This window comes from Planococcus citri, chromosome 5, assembly GCF_950023065.1.
Source record: "Planococcus citri chromosome 5, ihPlaCitr1.1, whole genome shotgun sequence".
NCBI classification, from domain to species: Eukaryota; Metazoa; Arthropoda; class Insecta; order Hemiptera; family Pseudococcidae; genus Planococcus; species Planococcus citri.
In genome coordinates, this window is record NC_088681.1 from 36,049,068 (window position 1) to 36,071,390 (window position 22,323).

Here is a 22,323-nt window from a genome sequence, read left to right on the forward strand (position 1 = left end):
ATTTTACCATTTTGAGATGGAAAATGACAACTGTGTACAGGGTATCCGTTTAGTGTCAAACGATTGAAATGTAGGTCTAAATATAAACTGGCTGCAGAAACGAGCGTTGAATTTCATTTTGGCCATTTTTAATGGCAATTTTTTCAAAAAACCTGAAAATTCAGAAATCTGCTGGAGACTCTAGAATAGATCGAAACTACCAAGTCAATTGATTTGGGAAGTGAAAAATAGGTCTTTTAATGCAGATTTTATATACCTCAGTTGGATCATGAGCCACGTTTTGTTCATAATTTTCTGATTTTTTTGAAAACTAGAAGGAAAGGCCTCAATTTCTGTGTCAGGTGAATTTTTTGAAAAATTTTCTTTGTTGCATTTAAAAATTTTTTCTTCAACTTAGGCAGCTCCGTACGGGAGGCCAACGTTGTTCAAGAGATTAGATTAGTATAAGTTGAAAGTTTTAAAAACTGTAGCGGTAGAAATGATCACTTTTTCCACTATAGGCGGTAGAAAATGAACGTTTTTACGTAATTCTACAAGGTATTCGTGACGTCATACTCATTTTATTTAAGGTATTCATGACATCAGTTGCCGGAAATATTCGCGACTCATCAACCCTTCCACGATACCACCACCAATTTGCTACCGCCAATGAGACCTACGCGACGCGCGCCGTTATGTCCCTACTTTCTCACCAAATATCCATCATCCCTGCCACTTTTACATTGAACTTTCGCCCTTATAAGCTCCTGCACAAGCATTTTTTCCTCAGTTGTTAGTTCCAACAACTCACCACGCTAGCTGTTCCAGTTGTTGTACGCATTCCTCCTCAAGCTTTCGACTTCTTGCTGCCCAGTGGAATACCTTGGTGACCAAGACTTACGAAATACCATTTTATGCTGCGGATACGCTTTCTAAGGACGCTTGGAACTTATCCCATTCATCATGGACCAACATATCAAGTCACGCCTTACGCGTTCTTATATCTCCACTGTATCGTGGGATATAAGTCATGAAGGATCATAAATGAGGAACAGTGGAATGTAACTAGCACTCGGGCATCGGGGTTAAAAGCTCGTCAGTAGACACAGCAATCCAGAGAACGCGATGTCCTTAACCGAGACCCCAACAGGGGGTTGTATATGAGCTTTTCAGTTTTGGGCTCAATATGCAACTAAAAACGTTGAAAGCCTGCCACCACATTACGCATTCGATTTATTACGTTTTCTACTAGAAGTTTATAATTATCATTTAATTATAGAAGTCTCATTCATGTATACGATTTGAGCAACCTGTGATATTACGTGTTTACAATATCAATACATGAATTTATTATTTGGCTAATTGAGATGTCATAATTTCCTTCGTACGCTTTAACCCTGAGAAGATCTATCATCAGGGCTTCCTACCTGAACAACTTATGACATTTTCTATTACTTTATGACTTCGCGCTTCACGATATCAAGTTCCCCGTTAAATAATGTATCTGTTTCTGTTCACGAGACTCCTTAGGAAAGAGTCAGAGGACATAATGTTGGTGGATAATTGCGTTTATGCGAAGAAATGCAATTATATTGAGAATCAACAAAAGTAATGTGTTCGATTTTGAGATGTGCCCCCCACATTTTGGATGCGGACGTGTGCATTTTACAAGTACAACCATAAACAAGGAGAGAAAATGCACCTAATTACTTTCTCCCCCTACAAAACGTTGTTTAGTTTTTTGAACTGTAGAAGGGCTTTGCATGGAGCGATCAAGATTACTTGGAAAATCGAGGATTTTTTTTTTTTTGAAAAGAGGTTATCCTTATATATTAACAAAATTTGTTGAAAACCTGGTGACAGTCCGCCAGCCTTTCCTACTGAACCGATTTTGCTCAATTTTTTTAAAAGTGTTCCTTATTACTTGTAGATGTGTTATGAAACATTTAGAATCCAAAATTATTTAGTTTGTGCCAAAAAAAATTAAAAATGCATTATTTTGAACAATTTCATCTTCGATTTTTCATTTCACGGCCGAATATTTTCATTTGCTAGGCATTTTCTTCATTCAACATGGGTACCAAAATAGGGCTTTTGGAGAAAATCGTTGCGAGTTTTTTAACGATTTTGAATTTTCAGGGGAGATATTTTCAATTTGTTGGGGGGGAGGTTAAAAAGTGAGCAGCCCAAGCGAAGCGAGGGCGCGAGCCGAGGGTTGGGGCTGCTCCCTAGTCTAGAAGAATTCTAATCCATAGATAAAAAAATTTCGGTTAAACAAATTGTTGATTTTTTCTCTTAAATTTGAGGACTCCCGGCAACACTCCAATTTTTTGTCAATGGCTCAAATTTTTCTGCGATTTTTTGAGATCTTTGTAAAATCTAAGCTCGAGAGAATTGTAGCACAAAAAATCTCAAAACAATTTTTCTCGACAATAAACAAGTACCAGTCTATATGGAAGGGGATGAGTCAGAGAAGTTGGGTCGAAAAAATGAACCAATTATTGAACCGAGCTCATTTCATTTGATAAAAATCCATTATACCGCGTCACATTTAAAATGATTCTTAATCTTGATTAAAATGAGAGACTTTTGTACCTCGGCCTTCCCCTCGGGAATTGAAATTCCATTTTGAAAATTAGTTTGTTGGAAAGAGGGTAAACAAATAAATGATCACCGCAATTCTTTTCAATTTTTAACTGACTACTTATTTTTGCGTTCATTATGGAAAATTGAGCTTTTACATTAAAAATCCAGTTTTGAGCTTTTTAATGTTTTATGACTAAATATGGTCCAAGTTCAACCTGCCTTGAGATTATTAGTTTTCACAGTTTGGCTGTTTTGCCAGACAACTGAAGTGTTGATAAAATTGCATACTCAGTTCGCCGTAAATATGGAACATCAAGTATTTACGGCGAACCGAGTATGTAATTCTATTAATACTATTATTGTCTTCAAACTTTTCCAAATTATTATGTTGACTGATATTTCAAATTATGTCAAGTCTCGCCCTCCTCTCTCTCCATTGTTTTGGCTTTTTTTTTGTTGCTCTTCGAAAGTCTGCCAAAATTTTCGTCATAATTTTCAGAAGGTAGGAGGATGAGGATCGTAATTATTTTTACGCGTTTGATTGCTTGCAAAACAGGCAAACTTCGAAGGATTGCCGGTATCTCAAAACTGGCTAAACTATCGGGTCCTTTATATTTTAAAAATGAATGCAGTTGATGAAATATTTTCAGATACCTGGTATACTTTCATTACGAAGCTTCTACCATTCTACTCGATCAGATTGCTTTTTATAAAGTTACCCTAATTGTAGGTATAGAAACACGTGCGTCTGTTTGGCGAATTGGGAAATATACTTGGGTCGATTTTTTCCCCTTCGTTTCGTTTCTTTATCTGTATCCAATGACGAATATATAATTGCGAAAATTTAAACGTTTTTGACGTAATTTGACAGCACGAAAAATACCTTTCGAGAATTTATTATTATAATTTTGTCAGTCTTATCGAATGAGTATTAGGCATAATCGTTTGAGAATGATTCATGCACGTTCATTTTTCAAAGCCATATTATGATTTTTATATCAACTTTCAGTTTGGGTTTTATCCTTTATACATAATATAAAACGTTCACGCAGATGACATAAGTGTGAAAGGCTTAATTAAGTTGTGTTTGAACAATAATTAATTAACTTCATCGAGGTTTAGCTTTGATGTTATAGTTTGGCACTTTTTCACCGAGTTTAACGCTTTTAGCTGAATTAACATTCTTTGGTAGTTTATTCGCGTGTTATAATTAAAACATTCACCTGCGATAAAAATCGAAAATTTATTACTAAATTTTTGCATAAGAAAATTCGCCTGGTGGAAAATTATCTCGAAAAAAAACAGGCATTTTTTTTTACTTTTAAAGCCGATGGCAATAGCTGATGCCGCTGTGTTATATCTTTGCCTATTTTAATAAATGTTATAATTATTAGTGTGTAAATTTTGATGACAAATTTTCTCGAAGGGGAGGGTGAAAAATTTAGCCTGGAATCAAATAAATTTCTGTTCATAAATTTTTCCTTTACCTTGGCCCCTCTTCCCGTCAACTTTTCTTTTGAGATGAACATTTTATCAAAGTAAACTGAATACTTACTTACCTAATCGTTCAATTTAGATTTTTTTCAAATTTTAAAAAATTAATTTGTGTTTTTTGATTTTGCATATTTTTTTGTAATTGGGTATCCTCAACACCTTTACTCTATAAGCAGCACTCTCAAAAAACACGAGTTGCTGATTACGAATTTAGACATAGAAAAGTGAGAGAGCGTTCAGATGCTGGATCAAAAAATTAAATCTAAATTCGAGGCCTGTCTTCAAAAATATTGCTCAATTTTTTCCATTTTTCTCAAAATTTTGAATCATGTGAAATAAATTCTGAAAGGTGTGTATCCGGTGCACAAAAAAGGAAAAATTGACGCATGAGACATGAGTAATTTGATCCCTAGTTAATAAGTAGATATTTCATCTATGAAATTGATCCGAGAAAAAGTTCAAATAAGCTGAAGTTATTTTTACTTTTTAACCATCTATGGTAGTAAGAATCTAACTTGTGACGTTATAATAGCGGTGATGTGGCGATGGCGTTCAACTTTCGATGATATACAACGAAGCGTCTTATTATTTTTTCATAAAAAGCTACTAACGAGAGGTCGCTGAAAGGTTTTAATTAAGAAAGTTTTGCTTTCCGCGCAGGGTTTTTACACCATCGCATCATCGTATACGCGAGCAAATGAGGGAAAATTTCAATTTCGCTAATTTACAACGCTTTAATCTTTATTCTAGTATGTACCACGCTACGGTTGATACACACACGCGTTAGCGGTTACAATGCTTTTCACGCCGGAAGTCGGATCTGCAGAGTGCCACCGGAAGTTATGAAGAGTCGCTGCTGCATTAATGAATTACCCGGTGCGGTCATACTCATGATAAAAAACATTGTGGTTGTGTTTGGCGAGTGGCTTTATGGCGTTTTGCCAATCATAGCTGCCAGCATATCGGTGGCTGGATAGTGGATAGGGTAGTTCAATTAACGGAATTGTTGTTCTCGTTTCTGAGCTTTTCTGTGCTGGAATCGACCGCATGGTTGTAGGGTAGTGGGATGAAGATAGGTCATGTGTGTTTGTTTAATATGAGGGTTCGATTTCGCATTCGCAACGATGATAGATAAATCAAGGCTAAAGTACTTGCGTGTTAATTGGTTGGATAAATAGGCTACGTATGAAGAATAGTGTTGATTTGGGTTGAATTTCATTGGCAGATTCTATTTTAATTTGCCTGCGCGCGAATTTCTCAAATGGATGTTATGTACGTACTGTTTATATTTTGTAATTTTTAACATGAAAAGTTGTCCAACAAACAGAACAACATACAGTAGCGTGCAAATTACTTGTCCGAGCAGAAAAATCGCGATGTTACACCGTTTTTAAAAAGCTCGCTACAACGATACCGCTAACAATTTTGAAAAAACAAATACAGGGGGTGAAAGCCCTATCCTTTACAAAAATTTTGATGTGTTTGAACCAAAAAAAATAAGTTTCTAAAAGCTCATAAAAGCTCACTGTAATAAAAATCAGAAAATTTTCAGTCTTTTAGTTTTCCGCATTTACCGGACGAACCGTACGTCCTAGCAAAAATCTGACGTCATTATGCTGAAAGAGAATTAAATTCTCTACAATTTCGTTTCTATGAAATTTTTGTAGGACGCTCTGTTTCAAAACTGCACGTCTTTGAAGTTTTAGTAAAAAAAAGTTGGATTTTTTACTAAAAAAAAGTTGCAGCAACGTTTTTTTACTCAAACTTTGAAGGCGTGCAGATTGAAAACCGAGCGTCCTACAAAAATTTCACAGAAACGAAATTGTAGAGAATTTAATTCCCTTTCAGCATAATGTCGTCAGATTTTTGCTAGGACGCGACGTACGGTTCGTCCGGTAAATGCGGAAAAATAAAAGACTGAAAATTTTCTGATTTTTATTTCAGTGAGCTTTTATGAGCTTTTAGAAACTTATTTTTTTTGGTTCAAAGACATCAAAATTTTTGTAAAGGATAGGGCTTTCACCCTCTGTATTTGTTTTTTCAAAATTGGTAGCGGTATCGTTGTAGCGAGCTTTTTAAAAACGGTGTAACATCGCGATTTTTCTGCTCGGACAAGTAATTTGCACGCTACTGTACATAGAAAAAAGGTAGGACAAAAGCAAGAAATTTTCTCGAATTCTATTAGGATTAGGATGAAAGAGGGAAGGTCCAACATTATTACTATCGATTTTTTTTCACCATCTTACGAAAACATTTCGATTCTTCCTTTTCAATTCAAAATTTTGTTTAGATCTCCCCCCCCCCCCCTATTTATCACCACTAGAGAGGCAATTGATAGAAATTCGTATTTCCAAAATAAGGAAAAAATAAATGGAAAATTTGATATAAAATATGGAAAAACTACACATTTTACCAAGAATATCTCAATATTTTTCAGAAGAGAATGAGAAAGTCTCAAAATTTTCATTTTAAGATTTAGAAACAGAAAGAATTGGGAGTAGAAAGTGTAAAACAAACAGCAAAAAAAAGGAGAGAAAAAATAAAAGCTTCCTGAGGGACACCTTTTTCAAATATTTCAATTTTTGGGAATTAGATAAAATCAAAATTCACCACACTTAATCAAGAAATTATTATGGAATAAAAAAAATGGCTCGAATCATTTCATTTTTCAATGAATTGATGGCGTTTTCATTACTGGAGAACCCTCATGAAGTGCCCCCAGGGGTTTGAGTAAAAAGTGGTCTCAACAGTTACCCTTGGTCCAAGACCTTACCACTGAAATTTAAGCTTTCAGTTTTAATTTTAGCTCCCAAGGTAAAATTTTGAATTTTGAAATTTTCAAAAATCACGATCCCGATGCTCAGGTTTTTCCCACGGTGTTGTCGTGGAAAAATTCTAACCCACGCGCTTACATAAAGGACTTTTTTCATTTTGCCATTCAACTAAATTTTTCATATTAGGTACTCACATCTTTCAAGGATTATTAAAATCTTCATCAAAAATAAAGAATCTGAATAATCTTTAAAAAATATAACATGAAAAATTTAGTTGAAAGGGAAAATGAAAAATGCCCCTTGATCGAGCGCGTGGTTCAAAATTTTCCCACGACTACGCCGTGGGAAAAACCTAAGCGTCGGGGTAGCGGTTTTTGAACATTTTAAAATTCAAAATTTTACTTTGGAAAGCTAATAGAGCAGGAAAATAACGCAAAAAGTGGGCGCTGAAAAGGAAGAAATATGGACCCTCTGAACTACCAGAAAAAACCCGACCCTCCTACCCCTAGAGTTGATTTTTTTAGGGGGCTAAAATCGGTCCCGACTCCCGATTCACGTTTTTTACGATTTACTCCGAAAATATTGTATTTACGAGGAAAACTTTCATGACAAAAAATGTTCCCCTTTAAATTCCCGACAATTTGATACTACGCCCGATACCCATCTCTCAAGAGGGGTGTCTAAAAAAAAGGGTGGAAAGAGCAGGATGTTTCAAAAAAGATCAGTTCAATAAATTAATCAAAGTTATCACTTAATATCATTCGTTTTCGCTCAAATTTTTAAAAAAAAGTCTACTCTCCCAACTACTAATCAAACCACCATTGATTAGTCTTCACCCCCCCCGGTGGTTGGTAGGGGGGGGAGTGTCATGATTTTTCAAGTAACATAAAACTGAATCATATATGTATTTTAAAAACGAATCTGGACGTGCGATGTATCGAATACTATGTTTTCGAGGCCACTGAATATGAATATGAACTCGTTTTCTGGGCCCAATTCCTCAAAGCCCCTCTGAGCCCAAAAAAGGGGGGTCAAAATTTTGAAAAATCGTAAAAATTCGAGTTATACTTAAGTCAAATGGTATGTTTTTGAGGTCACTGAATACGAATATGAACTTATTTTTTGGGCACAACTTCTCAAAGCCCCTCTATGTCCCAAAAAAGGGGACAAAATTTCGAAAAATCATGAAAAGTCGAGTGATATACTTATCGAATAATATGTTTTCTGAACACATTCTTGAAGAAAAATTTTACGTATTGCCAATTTTTTCCTTTTAATTTGCCCACTCTACATATAAACTCAAAACTGGCAGCTAAAATTTTAATGGTGTGTTACTCGGGCCAAAAGCTGCCAATAAGACCACTTTCCATCTAAATCCCCGGAGGACACTTCATGAGGTTCCCTAGTTAGTTTTTTCGTTAGGTACCGACTAGCGACCTCTAATATGTCACATGCTTTTATCCAATTCAAGTTCTCTGAGCTTAAATATCTACCCACATATTTTTTTATTCTACTCCTCGCCGCATCCCTCAGTGTCTTAATTTTTTTCAAAAATGGTAGACTAATCGATATACTTACCTATGACAATTGGATGCAAAGTGCCCAAATTCATTTTTCGATTTTTGGTGAATTTTTAAAAATCAAATTTGAACTAAAAATTTTTTAAAAAATCAAAATTTTGCCTTTACTTGGAAATTTGAAACGTGGGTATTTTTTGCGAACAAAATTCATAATATTTTTTTTATCAATTTTTGATTATAAAATGTTTAAAATTAGTATTTTCTTCTCGTTTTCCTTTCTTATTAAACGTTCCAGATTTAAGAACCTCCTCGAGCTTAATGACGTTGAATCGATTAACCTAAACGAAACTTTTCCCCCATCTTTCCCCTCGACTTTATCGCAAATCCATACGTTTTAATCTGAATACGTCGAACCGCGGTGTGCGGTGGAATTCGAAATACTTAAACAATGTTTCAAATTCAAACTATGGGATTAAAGGTAGAGCACAACCGACGCGACAAGCGTCGATGAACACACGGACGAGGAGCGGGGAGGTATTTATACGAAAAATTTATCTATTAAGCCTTTGTATATACGCTGGTTTAACACGCTATTCGCTAATTAAGTGCAAATTAGCGAGAGCTTTCTTCGCATTTATACACGTATACGTGGCGCTGGCGCCGTTAATGTTAATTCCATCGTCGAATCGGCTAAACGCCTAATTGTCGAAGGTTCGTCGGTTTTTGTACTCTATATACATACCTACCTACCTATGTACTATGTAGTGTACATTAGGAGAGTAAAAAGAGTGCAGAGTGTACGTATCGCGACGAAACGCGTGTTTTATCACTATAATGAAAAATCAAAAGGTTAAAATTTATGTAAAAACCTTTTGTGAAAACATTCAGGTCACGTAACAGAAAATAAAATGCTTTTTAAAAGCAACCGTCGCGTCTCTCACATGAAAACCTTTTATTGTTGGAATTTCATTGTTATTCAAACAGAGCCGGCGAAAAGCTGCCGAAAGATATACACACGCTGGTGTGGTATTAGGAATTTAAGCTTCATAATCAATCGTTTCGAAAAGGCGAGCCTTTTTTCCCCTACACGCTGCTTTGCATCCTTTCGCTGCTGGTGAAATAGTAATTCTGCGTGAGAGGTTGTGGTCTTATAGTACCTACTAGGATATAATCGAACGGGAAATTAATTTTTCGCACGACCGATACCGTAAATCAAAATTCCAACCAGATCGATTAACGCGGATGTTGATAGCCCTCTGTTGGGTAAATTATTACCACATGTTTCATCAAATTTTCTCGTCGCATTGCAAGGTATTTATTTAATTCTTTCACTCGCCAAAGTAATCTGGAAAGGGTGAATTTGGAAGCTTTTGTGATAGGGTGACCAAAATCACTCATTTATGTTGGTAAAGGAAGGATGAAGAGTTTTTTGAGTGGGATGTTGGCTTCGAGGTGATTGAGGACTACATAAACAGTCATCCATCAGGATTTGAAGGTGGAAGGGAAGGCAAAAACCTCCTGCGATAATTTCCCAGATTCTTATTAATTGGAGAGGAAGCACATGATTTTACCTTATGTACTTGATTGTCTCCGTACTGAATTTAATTATAAATTTTTTTACAGCAAATCATTGTTTATTTTTTTATCCTCTGTCAAAAATTTCTAATATTCACGTGTCAGATTGATTTCTCGGATGTTAAAAGGTTAACCACCTCTTTCGATGGGAATCTCTCCTCTCTAGAAATAAAACCAGGATAAATTATTTAAAATTCGCGTGCAATACTGACGTTAAATTAACTCATTATCAATTCGAGACGTAATTTAAAACGTTTGCACCTACTACGTCCTCCTACCACACTTGTCTATATTTACCTTCGGGGGAAAAAAACGCCGAATTACGATAAAAACTCGTTAAAATTGTCTAATTTGCATGTTTGTTTTTCGGTATAGGTAGGTATAAGGAAACTCGTCGACGAGTGACGATTAGCCGCAGATTTACGAACACGATATCGCGTGCCGAACTTGACGCAGATTCTTAATAAACTTTTAAGAGTTTTCGGATTATCCGAATGACTTTTTCGCGTTGTCCAAAGCTGTAATACCATCAAATGGGAGGGTTGCTTTTATATTTGCGAGTCGAACGAGTATCGTAAATTTAGTTAATTACAAGTTCAACTTTTAAAGATAGCTACTTATTGTGAGATGCTCGTAAAATTCGCGTTTCTTTTCTATTCTCAAATGGTTTGTATTTGTAAAAGGTTAGGATCGTGATGGTTGTTGGCATTGACGTCATGGGTTGGTATTTTAATCTAATTTTCGAATTGATAAGGTTGTAGATATCACTAGTCGTGGTATGTCTTCTTAATCAAGAGTGGTTCCATTGCACTGATTAAATACTACTCTGTTTTGCAGCATTAGATCGATGTGAAGAAAATAATGTACGTAATGACTTTGGAAGTTTACTTTTTGGAAATGACATCTTAGATTACTTACTTTAAGAGAGATGTATCTAGGGCTGCCTAATAGAAACTACCTACTTTGAAAATTACGTAATTTGTTCGAAAAAGGGTAAAAAATGGACTTTACCTAGTGATTTTAAATTGTGCACATTTTCTTTTGAGTGTGCGAAAATTGAGAATATTCTCGTATTTTTGCGCTTAATCTCAGATTAGGCTCGTATCAGATCATAAACTCACCTTACTAATTTACAGACCTTGATTGCGTATAAATCAAGAATTAATGATTGATCTACGAGTAGTCGAAAGGCTGAAAATAAGGTATAAACCAAAAGTCCACCTTTTTTCATGAAACTAGGTACATACTACGTCTCTGCTAAAATTCATTTCTCGATTTTTGGCAATTTTTTAAAATTTCAAAGGCCAATTTCCCACAAAAAAGATATTAAAACTTAATCAAACTTACATAAAAGGCTGAAATTTGGCGTAGACCCTACTTTCGACCTTCCAAATTGAACTTTTTGCACTCTCCAATTTTGAAAAAAGAATTGTCAGAAATATGATCGAAATGAAATTCAACACCTTAAACTTGGATTTATTATCTTTGTGAGCACTTTCAATTGATTAAGTCACATAATAATGTATTTTCAAATTTTTTTAAACGACTTTTTAGTCATAATTTTTTATGTAGCAGTTTTTAGCAGTTTTTTTTGCTACATCTGTGAACACATTAAAACATAAACAACAATTTTCCTTTTTTTTTCAAAAATAAAATCAGTGAAAAAACGTTGGTATTTGGACAAGAATTAGCTCAATGTATTTGAGAAACGTGTACCAAAATCGTTCAAAAGAGTCAGAAAGATGGTAAATTTGAGTTTATGGACAGGAGGTGAATTCCATCTTGGTCCTTATTTACTGCATTTTTTCAAAAACTGAAGAATCTGAAAATCTGCTGGAAGTTTTAGAACATCTTAAAACCGTCACAATTTCGCTCGGAAAGTCCAAAGTTGGTTACAAACCGAATTCAAGCCTTTTTTATTTACTCTTTCGCAGAATTCTTTCTTTTTTTTCAAAAATAATTACTTATTGCTGGAGAAAATGTTGAATTTAAATCAGGATAAGCTGATTTTGAAAATACGTGCCAAAATCGACCAAAAGGGCCAGAAAGACAGTAAATCAAAGTTTATACTCACAAAATTTCATTTTAACCATATTTGTGAAATTTTTTCAAGAACTGGTGAATCTGAGAATCTGCTGAAATCCCCATAACCGCTCGAAACTATCATCAGTCAACTCAGAAGGTCGAAATCAAGGTAAAAATCAAATTTCAACATTTCACGCTAATTTAATAAATTTTTAATTTTTTCCATCTAAAATACCTAATGAGATTTTGAAATTTCAAGAATTCACCAAAAATAAAACAGGGAAACGAATTCAAGCCAGCTGAAATTTGCACTGTTGGTGTATTTTGGGACTCTTTTTTGATTCCTTCTTGTCTAATTCGAAATTTTTGAGTGGTCGTGAGGCATAAAATCTGAGAATTTGTGTCTTTTCGCAAATTATTTACAATATTCTTGCGATTAGTTTTTGATGTATGTATATGTATTGCTGAGGGCTTTCAACCCTAGAAGAATAGATATATTTGAAATCAGTGTTACCAGATATGCGTTTTGAGATGTCGCACGCATTCTTTTGTAAACAGAGGAAATTTGAGAATATTCTCGTTTTTGAGGTGAGAATATTCTGAGGAATTTCCTAATGTGTGGGACAATAATGTGTGGGACAATTCTTAATTGACACTATTCTCATAACATCACTATCATTACCACAATTTTTTCAAATTTTTTAATGGCCGACTTTTCAAGTTTTGCCCATATTATGAAAAGATTAGCTTTCACCCTGAAAGTTCAGTTTTGAGCTTTTAAAAGTCTCTTACGACTGGAAGTGCTCTAGTTGAACCAGCCTTGAGAGATGAGCCTTCACAGCTTGGCTGTTTTGAGAACAACTGACTAGTGAGTGGCGTTAATAGAATTGCATACTCAGTTCGCCGTAAATACTTGATATTCCGTATTTACGGCGAACCGAGTATGCAATTTTATTAACATCATGGTCGTCTTGCAAAACTGCCAAGCTGTGTCTATACGTTCATATCAAGGCTGGTTGAACTTGGAGCACGTCTATTAGGGGGGTTTTGAAGAGAATAAGACGTAAACGATCCAAATCCAGTAATAAGACTTTGAAAATCTGAAAACCAAACTTTCAAAGTGAAGGCTCAACTTCCAAAATGACTAAAACAGATTGAAAGTTGGCATTTAAAATTTTTTTAAAAATTGACGAAAACTGTTTTTTACCCTCTTTCTAGAGAACTAATTTTCCGAATGGAATTATGTCCTGGAGGAGTAGGGCACAGAAGTCTCCTATTTTGATAAATATTCAAAATGTAATTTTGATCCAACTTCTCAGTTTTCCAACATATCTCCTCCCTCCCTCCCCCTCCATATGCCATCAAACATGTTCAAAAATTTGAAATTGGTGTGGGATACGTCGTTTGTAAGATCTTCGAAGGGATTCATTTATTTTCTGAATGCGGGCCTCAGGATATTCCTCTCTCCCTTCGCCCAAACTTTGAACACAAAATTGTGCAAATAGTTGCAATTGAAAAATTCAGAAACGAAATTTAGTGCCTATAAACTCGAGAATCCCATCTTTGTGATTATTTTGATCAATTTGGGCACCAATTTTCAAAATCCGTCTCTGTGGATTCAACACCAACTGGTAATAAATTTCACGTTTTACAATTTATTAGTTCTCTTACTTAATGTTTCTTATAGGGATTCTCAATTTTACGAAAAAAAAAAAAAAAAAAAAAAACTCGAAGGATGATCCTGAGAAAAATTGACAGAGAAAAAATGAAGATAATCGTAGTTATACTAGATAAAAATTTCCATTAGTACGTAGGATGCTATTACATGAGAAATTTTGTGTATCTGCCTATATTTGAAATGTCTGACCAATTTATTTGAAGCGTATTACATGGAATAAATTTAATCTGATTGATATGACATCCAGATTCCCTAGAACGTTACAATCCATTAAATTTCCCTGCTCATGTACTCGTACGATGCGTGTGCGATGTACTTTTTTTTCACAGTCTCAGTCTATTATTTCAACTACATATGAGAAATGGGTAACGATGGTTGGCGGTAGATGTGTAATAATTCGATAAAACCGTGTTTGCGGCAAAATATAACCAATTCTGCGGTAGATGATCCACGCGGTGTCTATTTTTAATGTCCGCATTTTGTCGTGACAACGTTTAATTATTTAAAAGAATGAATTTTTAAAAGGTGGTAAAATCTCGTTTGAAGCTTTCTATTTATCAAGCGTGTTTACTTGTTGCCATGAAGTATAATTAACTTTTTCTGTCGTCGGTTACCATATATGTACAATTGTACATACTATTACCTACATGTCGTAGTTCTCTGAACTTATATTACCTATACGTACATATTCACCTAGTATTCGTGTGTGTTACGAATATTTGTGGCATAATGTACTCGGATCATGGATGTAGAAAAACGTCGTAAAATTGGCGACGATTTCTCGTATAATAAAAGTCTTTTGAGGAAGGTGGATGGTTTTTGCAGCATGTGTTATTTCATATGTAGGTACATGTGGATGTGGAATATGGAACGACGAGCATGATGGATTCTTTGCTCAGTAAGCGTGTAATAGATTTTCCAATGAGTAAACACCTTTTGCTTATCCTTTGAGAAATTTCACTTCGAAGGTATAGAATTTGGCCTTACGCTTGCATTAGCCCGTATAACAAAATTCACACGTATATATTCGAAAGGGGTGCATATATTAGTATGGGAAATTTTCACTTATTTTGCGATTCGTGTCAGTGAACGTATGCGTTATTTCGGGGTAAAATTTTCCAAAGGAGATGTCGATAAATGTCGGTCGTTAACCTTGAAAATGATAAGATATAATGGTAGTGGAAAAAATCAATATTTTGTTGTAATATAGGTAAAAAAATATAGGTATATATAATAGGTATCTACCATAATAGGACAAAAAAGGCATATTTTATACGAAAAGTTGTTGTGTAATCGTTGGCATTTTCAAGCCCATTTAAAATGCTCTTATATATTTATGTAGCTAGTACTCTTACGTGTACCATTGCAAATTTATTCATCGATTTAATTTTTTTGCCTTTATTTTGCAGGCGAACAATTGAATGCAGCGCCACTCGCTGAACACTCCGGGACAGAGAAAATAACGGAGACACGTGCAAACGGTCTGCAGCAGTGCTGGTAATGGAGAAGAATCGAAAAATTCCGTCGCTGAACAAATCTGAAGAGACTTCCACAGTGCGGATAGTTAGTACACCGAAAAGCGTTGTTCTTCGAACTATGGAAAATTCGTCTTCCAACGACGTTTTACGAAATTATACCACCAGTTCGTGGATGCCAGACGATTATCTGAGTTATACGTCTTCTCATTTCAATAGCTTCGATAACATTACCAGTAGACTGTACCTGTCCAATTCGACTACCAACGGAGCCGAAAAGATAACCTGCCAGTGGGAAACTGCGCAACATAATTTATTCCAGTTTTCAAACATGTGCTTTTTATCGGCGTTCGCCATTCCGAGAAATTATAAGTCTAGCATATTGCTTTTTAGGTGAGTTGATTCGATTGGTGATTTTTGAAATATTTAGTCATTATTGATGAGCTAATTATAAGTAGCATGTACCTTGTACCATTGTACCTATGTAAAAAGAAGGGAGTACTTTTTCGATTTTTTCAGCTCCCGTCCCCTAAAGTTGTTACCTCGAGTGATAAAATCACGCCAAGAAAATTTTCAGCCCCCTCAGCTAAAAAAAAGTGGTGTCGGGTTTCATGAGAAAAATTTCTCCAGCCATGTCAGTAAAAATTAGTCAAAATGTGTTTCAACTTTTTTTACCTTCCAATCCTCTAATTTGGTCCATTTTCATTAGAAATGCTGTTGAATATTTTTGACCCCTCTACCTACATGATAAAACAGTGAAACTTGTCCCAATATTTTGCATTTTTTTTTAAAATTTTAATCCTTGAATTTGGTTCATCTTCATCAGAACAGAACTATTTAACGTTTTTGATCCCCCCTTTATCCCTCCCTGAGTTTCAAAAATACCTACATAATTATGTAGTTTGATTTTTTGAAAGATTAATTTCATTATTGTCATCTTGCCTTGATTTTTCAAGTTTTATTGTAACTAATGACTTGAACTAGTTAAGATTATTGCTTGGGGGGGGGGCAAGAAATCTATTTCAATAATCAATCACTTTCGGCGTTAATTGCCCATTGCTATATAATGAAAATTGAATTTCAAACAAGTAAGGAGTTTTTTTCTTGAAGAGAAGTCATTTAAAAGAAGTCTGAAAGGAGATTGAACTTTTTTTAAAAAACTGATTTGCCTAATTTTTTGATGTTTTCAACTTTGGAGGTCTCTATGTAGGTGGCCAACATTGTAGGGTGAGACTGAGGGGAGATTTTTCTCAAAAAAAGAATTATCTAGAAGTATTCTGATCAGAGATAACAAATTTTCAAATAATTTGATTTGTATGCATGTCAATTTTTAATTTTTTGTGTTCATTTTTTTCAACGTTTAGGGGCTTTATAAAAGAAAATCAACATTTGGGAGACCGGGGGAAGGTTTTTCTTAAAAACATACTCATTCAGAATGATTTTGCCCATGAATGAAAATTTTTCAAAAAATGCCTACAGACATCAATTTTTTATATCTTTAAATTTGGGTGGGGGGTTCATACAAGGAAGCCAGCGTTATTTGGGGTTCATCGAAGGTTTTTCCTTGAAAATGGTGTTCTGTAGAACAATTATTCTATTGTAGAAATGAAATATTTTCAAAAAATTTCCCCTGATTTTGAATGAATGTATTTTCAATTTTTTTGATTTTTTTAAATTCGAGGGGGGCACCGGCACCCTTTTTTTGCTGATGAGGGGGATAAGGAATAATTTTCTCACCCATGGTAACAACTTTGGGACATGGCAGATGGAAAATTCCAACTTTGCAAAGTACGATACACCCTATAGTAAAGAGAGAAACACAATTTGGTCAAAAGGCAGAAAATGTACGGAATAAAATATAATTGAATTGAATTGAATTGAATTAAATAGAGGAAATCTACATATTTCTGCCCTGCCTGTGTCCATTCTCTTTCAGTAGATGTTATGAAGCTAAAAAGCTGTGAACGTAATCTCATCAACAAAAAAGGAGGTTTAGTCACATATTTGAACTCATCCCATTACAGCTTATAAATTTTTTTACTTGAAAAAAAGTTCGTGGAGGGGATAGAGAGGGTCAGAAGTGCAATATACGTTGGTTAAATTTGCAAATGCAGCTACAGAGAACGTGAATAAACGAAGTCCAATCACAAAGACAAAAAATTGGACTAATTTAATCGTCCTACAGGTGAACTCAAAAAATGAATTCTATTTAAAGCACCTACCTCCGATTTTAGAATACGAATCATCATAGTATCCTTTTAGTATCGTTATAAGCTCACCAAGCTCAGAAATCGATTTTTAAAAAAGTGGGGGCTAAGAAACATCACCTCAGTTAGAGAAAATAATTACGCTTCGTCATATAATACACTGGCAAATTCCATTCTAATTTTACGCTGTAAACTGCTTAAAACACAATTACCACGTTTCCAAGTTTCTTCATCTTGGTTGATAGTACGGTAGTGGTACGTATAATATTATAACGACGCCGAAATTTCGAATCGAACAAATGCCCTTTTTGAATTCGTTTCGAAACGAGCCAGAACACCAGTTTACAACTTCCTGTCACAACTAAAACGTTAAATGTTACTCGGGAGTTTCAAAAATACAATTTGCAACTTCGCGTCAACCTTTCTCTCATTTACATCGAGTGCTTCGTTGCTGAGAGGGGTAAAACTTTAATTAATCTTCCTCGGGTACTCATTTCGGCGGCAAAAATGTATATTGACAGATTAAGGTTGAAACGTCTCAACTTATTTGATAAATGATTCGGCGAGTGGCGTTTGGCATGACAAGCATACCGTTAATTCTCCCAGATAAGGGTAAAAAAAATTGATAAACTGTTCGATTGATTTTTTTTTAGGAAAATCATCTTGAAAGCGACATAATTTGAACATTTCGTATACCTATTTAAAATATACTGATGAAAACTAAAACTAAATTTAAAAAGAAAAAAGTTGCAATTGTGCGACGATGACGTAGACTTGAAATTGACATTTAACCTTGTCAAAATACTATATTATTGCAAAATGAAAAGGAGAGCAAAAAGCAGTGAGAAAAAAACAGCCGAAATCTGATCAGTCTGGTCTCATGACAATATTACAAGGCAACGTGACGAATCCATTCATCAAAGTTACTGACGTATCATGGTTGAACGACGCCCGAATAACCTCCGAATACCTACTCGCGCCGCTAGATTTTGAGTAAAAGAAGAAAATTTTAAAAAGACGTTAAACATGATGTAGTAATACTACGAGTAGGTACATGTGACCAAAGAGACGATGCGACGCGACGCAAAGGTTTTCATGTCAAAGCTACCTACCTACGTGTTCCGCGAACAACTTTTATGAAAAAGGTGCCTGATTGATATCGTGAATTGAATTTCGCTGTCGTATGACAACGTGTCAAAATATTCGATAAAAATCTTAATAAAATTCCCTTTCCACAGGCCTGGTGGCTCAATTCGGGATTTATGTAGATATTTAAAAATACGTAGGTATATCTAATTGGCTTCATGGTCGTACAGCTGATATCGATAATGGACTGTATTTTAATTAAATATTTTCTATAAATCAAAAGCAGCGCCAAAATAACACCTTTTGTAAATTACGTCACCGCGAGAATCTCTCTGACAAATGTTATAACATCGGTTGTAGATGAGAGTTGCCTATTCAGATGCCCAGAAAACACATTTCCTGCTTTATGACGTGGCTTAATTAACGCCGACGTAAATCTAGATGCTTATTTTTCTCCTAATATCGAAATATTTCGAATTCTGTGACGCCAGTTATGCAACTAATTTGACGCGTATGCGTGACAGTTTGTGGAATGCTTTGTTTCGCGAAGGATGAGTCATTCGAAGAAGCTTTTTGGGCAAATTATTTAACGAGGTTGACTCATAGTAGGTACCTACGTTTATTTTAAAGGTGAGAACAAGTTGATTTTTGGTCCTTCCAGAGCGATTTGAAATTTCTGAGAAAATTGAAACGGTCTTTGGAGGCTTCAGAATGGTTCAAACCTATTTCAAGAAATTGAAAGCTTGCAAAAAAAAATGTGATTTTTTAAATTTAAAACATGAAAAAAAAGTTTTGATTGATAAAGTTGACCTATTTGACCCCTACTTTTACGTATCCGTTGAAAAAGTTGAAAAAATCCTTTCGCTCGATGAAATGAACTCATCACAAACAAAAAATCAAAATTCCAAGTGAATTGAAAAAATGAACGAATTTTGATTTTTTGCTATAAGCGTAATTTTATCAACTTTTTCATGAAATACGTCAGAAAGAGGTCAAAATAAGACAACTAAATAAAATAAAACTTTTAAACTTTTTTTGATGCTCGGAATTGAAAATTGAATTGTTTTCGAATTTTGATATTTTTGTGATGAGTTCATTTCATCGAGTGAAAGGGGGTTTTCAACTTTTTCAACAATATGTAAAAATAGGGGTCAAATGAGTCAACTTCACCAATCAAAACTTTCTTTCATGTTTTAAATTAAAAAAACACATTTTTTTGCACACTTTCAATTTTTTTAAATCGACTTTACGAAATAATGCCATCACAATTTTTTAATATGTTGTTCAGCATGAAAAGTTATCCATAATATATTTTTTCAGAATTTTTGAAGGTCGGAGCGATATGAAAACTACATTTTGAAATTTTTCGAGCTAATTTTTTGTACGAAAAATAGTGGCAACACTGATTTTCATGATATCACCAAAAAGCCTTTGAAACCCCCTAACCATTGGAAAAAGTTCAATTTTGCTATGTATCGCGGTTATCGAGTAATCCACATGCTGAAATGGATGATATTTCAAGTTCACTGAAAACTTTGACACCCCCTAGCAGACTTTAAAAAAGGGCTAGAGGGCTGTGATTTGCGCCATTAGTCATTCCTTTAAAAGGTTTTTCGACAGGAAAAATTTAAAAAAAATCGCTGCCCCCCTCCTCCTTACCACTTCTTGGTCAAATTGTCGTGGAATGACCCTTAAACAACTTTTTTGAATTTCTTATCAATTTTCAAAAATTTGTTGTAAATTGAAAAATGATCTTTAGGACCTAAAATTTTGGTTACTTGGGTTTTTGAACATGCTCTTTCGATCTAGCTTGGTTTTGTTCAAATCGGGGAGTGTCAGTTCAAAAAGTTCCCTCGGGGTATTTTGTTTGCTGTCTCTATAAGGACCTATTCAGCTTCTCCCCCTCTCAATAGAGTCTACTGAGTCTAGAGTGTAGTGCAATATATCGATGTTTTAGAGGATGCTGATCTCGATTATGGCCTAAATTTTTCTATTGAGCTCTCTGAAGCTCACTAGCTTCATTCGGGTTAATTTTGTAAAAATCATCCAAAGCTATACGAGAAACCTAGGTAGAAAAAACAATGTAAAATAAGTTGTCTAACCAGTTCGCCGTAAATATGATGCATTATATTTTAACAATGTGGTTTTCTAGTACCACCCCTCTTACCCACCCACCTTCTCCCCTAATTTTACTTCGTTGTTTTATAATTCTACTGTCAAAACTGTAGATTCCTGACTCAATGTGTTCTATTTAAAATTACGAGTAAGTTTTAAAAATTTTAAATTTCTATGAAAAGGTGAGTGAAAAAGTCCACTTCAAAATTTGCAGCTGTTCACCTATTGCAAAGCTATGTGTACCATAGGAGTCCAATTCCACAAAAAAATGAAAAAATGTCCCAAAAACAGTAAAATTGTTACTCTCTTCGTACATCGAGCGTCAAAAATTCAAAGGCTCCATAGGGTATTTTTGGGGCCAAAATTTTTGAAAAATTGTCCAAAGATCGAAAAATTCAATTTGATATCTACAACTTTGGAAATCGTCTATTCTACCAAAAAGTTCGACTTCTGGTTAGAAAAAATTATTTCCAAAGTTGAGGCTAACCAATCAGATTCTTTGACCAAATTCAGAGAATTTTTCGAAAATTTTGGGCCCATTTATTATTTTTGGAACATTTTTTCTTTTTCAAATTAGTGGAATAGACTGTAACATAGTGACAGAAATCTTACTTTACCTAGGTACTTCATTTTTTTCAAGTTTGAGCAAGACGGAGCTTTCTAGGTCAATTAGATAAAATTCTGATTTTTTTGCATTTGTACCCTTTAAATTTCCAAAAATTCGCCAAAAATCAAAAAATGTACTCAGATCCTGAAATTTTGTCTGGTGGTGTATTTTGGCATGCTCTTTAAAGTTTTGAACCAATTCTGCTTTGTCTATAGTTTGAAAAAATGTTTCCGGTTGGGATGCCTTGTTCTCGCCCTTGTGAGTAAAAAAAGTTGATATAATTCAAAAATTTCAAAAAAAAAAAATTTTCAATACAAGAGAGGAAAAACCCGAAATGACTTTTTCCACAAGCCTGCAGGCTCGAGATTGAAACCTGAGTCTAATTGACAGGCATGAAATGTCCCTACGCCAATTGAAAGAGAATAACTAGCGTTCCTCTTACTTATAGTTAATCTTTTTAGATCCTAATTTTTTCTCTTTTTTTTATGTTTTCAGAATTATCCTAACGGTTAGTTTCGTGATATCGGCTATCTGGGCCGGAGTACATTTCTGCGCTTTAGATTGGTTCATTTGGAGCTCAGGACTGGCGTTGACAAACAGCGTACACGCGGTTGTGCTGACATTTAAATTCCTACCACCCGCATTATCATTAGAATTAACAGAACTGTACATACGAATGTTCAAACCATTGAAAGTCAGTAAAAAACATTTCAAAGAGTTGACAAAAGAAGCCTGCTTATTGCGATTGGCTCCCGGTGAAACGTACGCCATCGAAGAAGTAAGCCCAGCTGACGAAAGACTTTCCATCTTATTGAAAGGAAGGTAAGCAGAAATGACCGGGTTCTCAGCTTCAACTTAAAAATATGCTTTTTATCCTTCGTGATTTATAATAACCTGCAGCACCTTCTCTTCGTTTATCCGATATGCGCTGCGATGTACATAGCATTTTAAGCTTTGTAGAGTACCTACGCAAAAAAGGTTCGCCGAACCAGTAATCGGCTCTCCGGTGTTCTTATAATTGAACGTTTTTCTCGAGCTAAATGGATTTGCCGGAGGATTAAATTTTAGAAGAGGTAAAATTTTCAAATCGAATTTTCTTCTAGTTTTTCGAGCGAGAAAATACAATTTCGTCTGAGAGATTGGAATCATATCCGAAAAGTATGGGTTGTTTTTTTTCTCTACAATAAGTAGGTACTTTCTTC

At 34.8% G+C, this 22,323-nt stretch overlaps 1 protein-coding gene across 2 annotated transcripts in view; it reads left to right on the plus strand.

Annotated features, from left to right (window-relative positions):
• LOC135849289 (blood vessel epicardial substance-A-like) overlaps positions 1-22,323 on the plus strand; it is a 73,357-nt gene that overhangs the window by 35,420 nt on the left and 15,614 nt on the right. For both annotated transcript variants that reach the window (XM_065369654.1, XM_065369653.1), the window contains exons 2-3: positions 15,041-15,499; positions 21,617-21,943. In XM_065369654.1, the coding sequence (XP_065225726.1) occupies positions 15,132-15,499; positions 21,617-21,943 (695 nt within the window). In that variant the 5' untranslated portion in view covers positions 15,041-15,131. The remainder of the gene's footprint in view (positions 1-15,040; positions 15,500-21,616; positions 21,944-22,323) is intronic.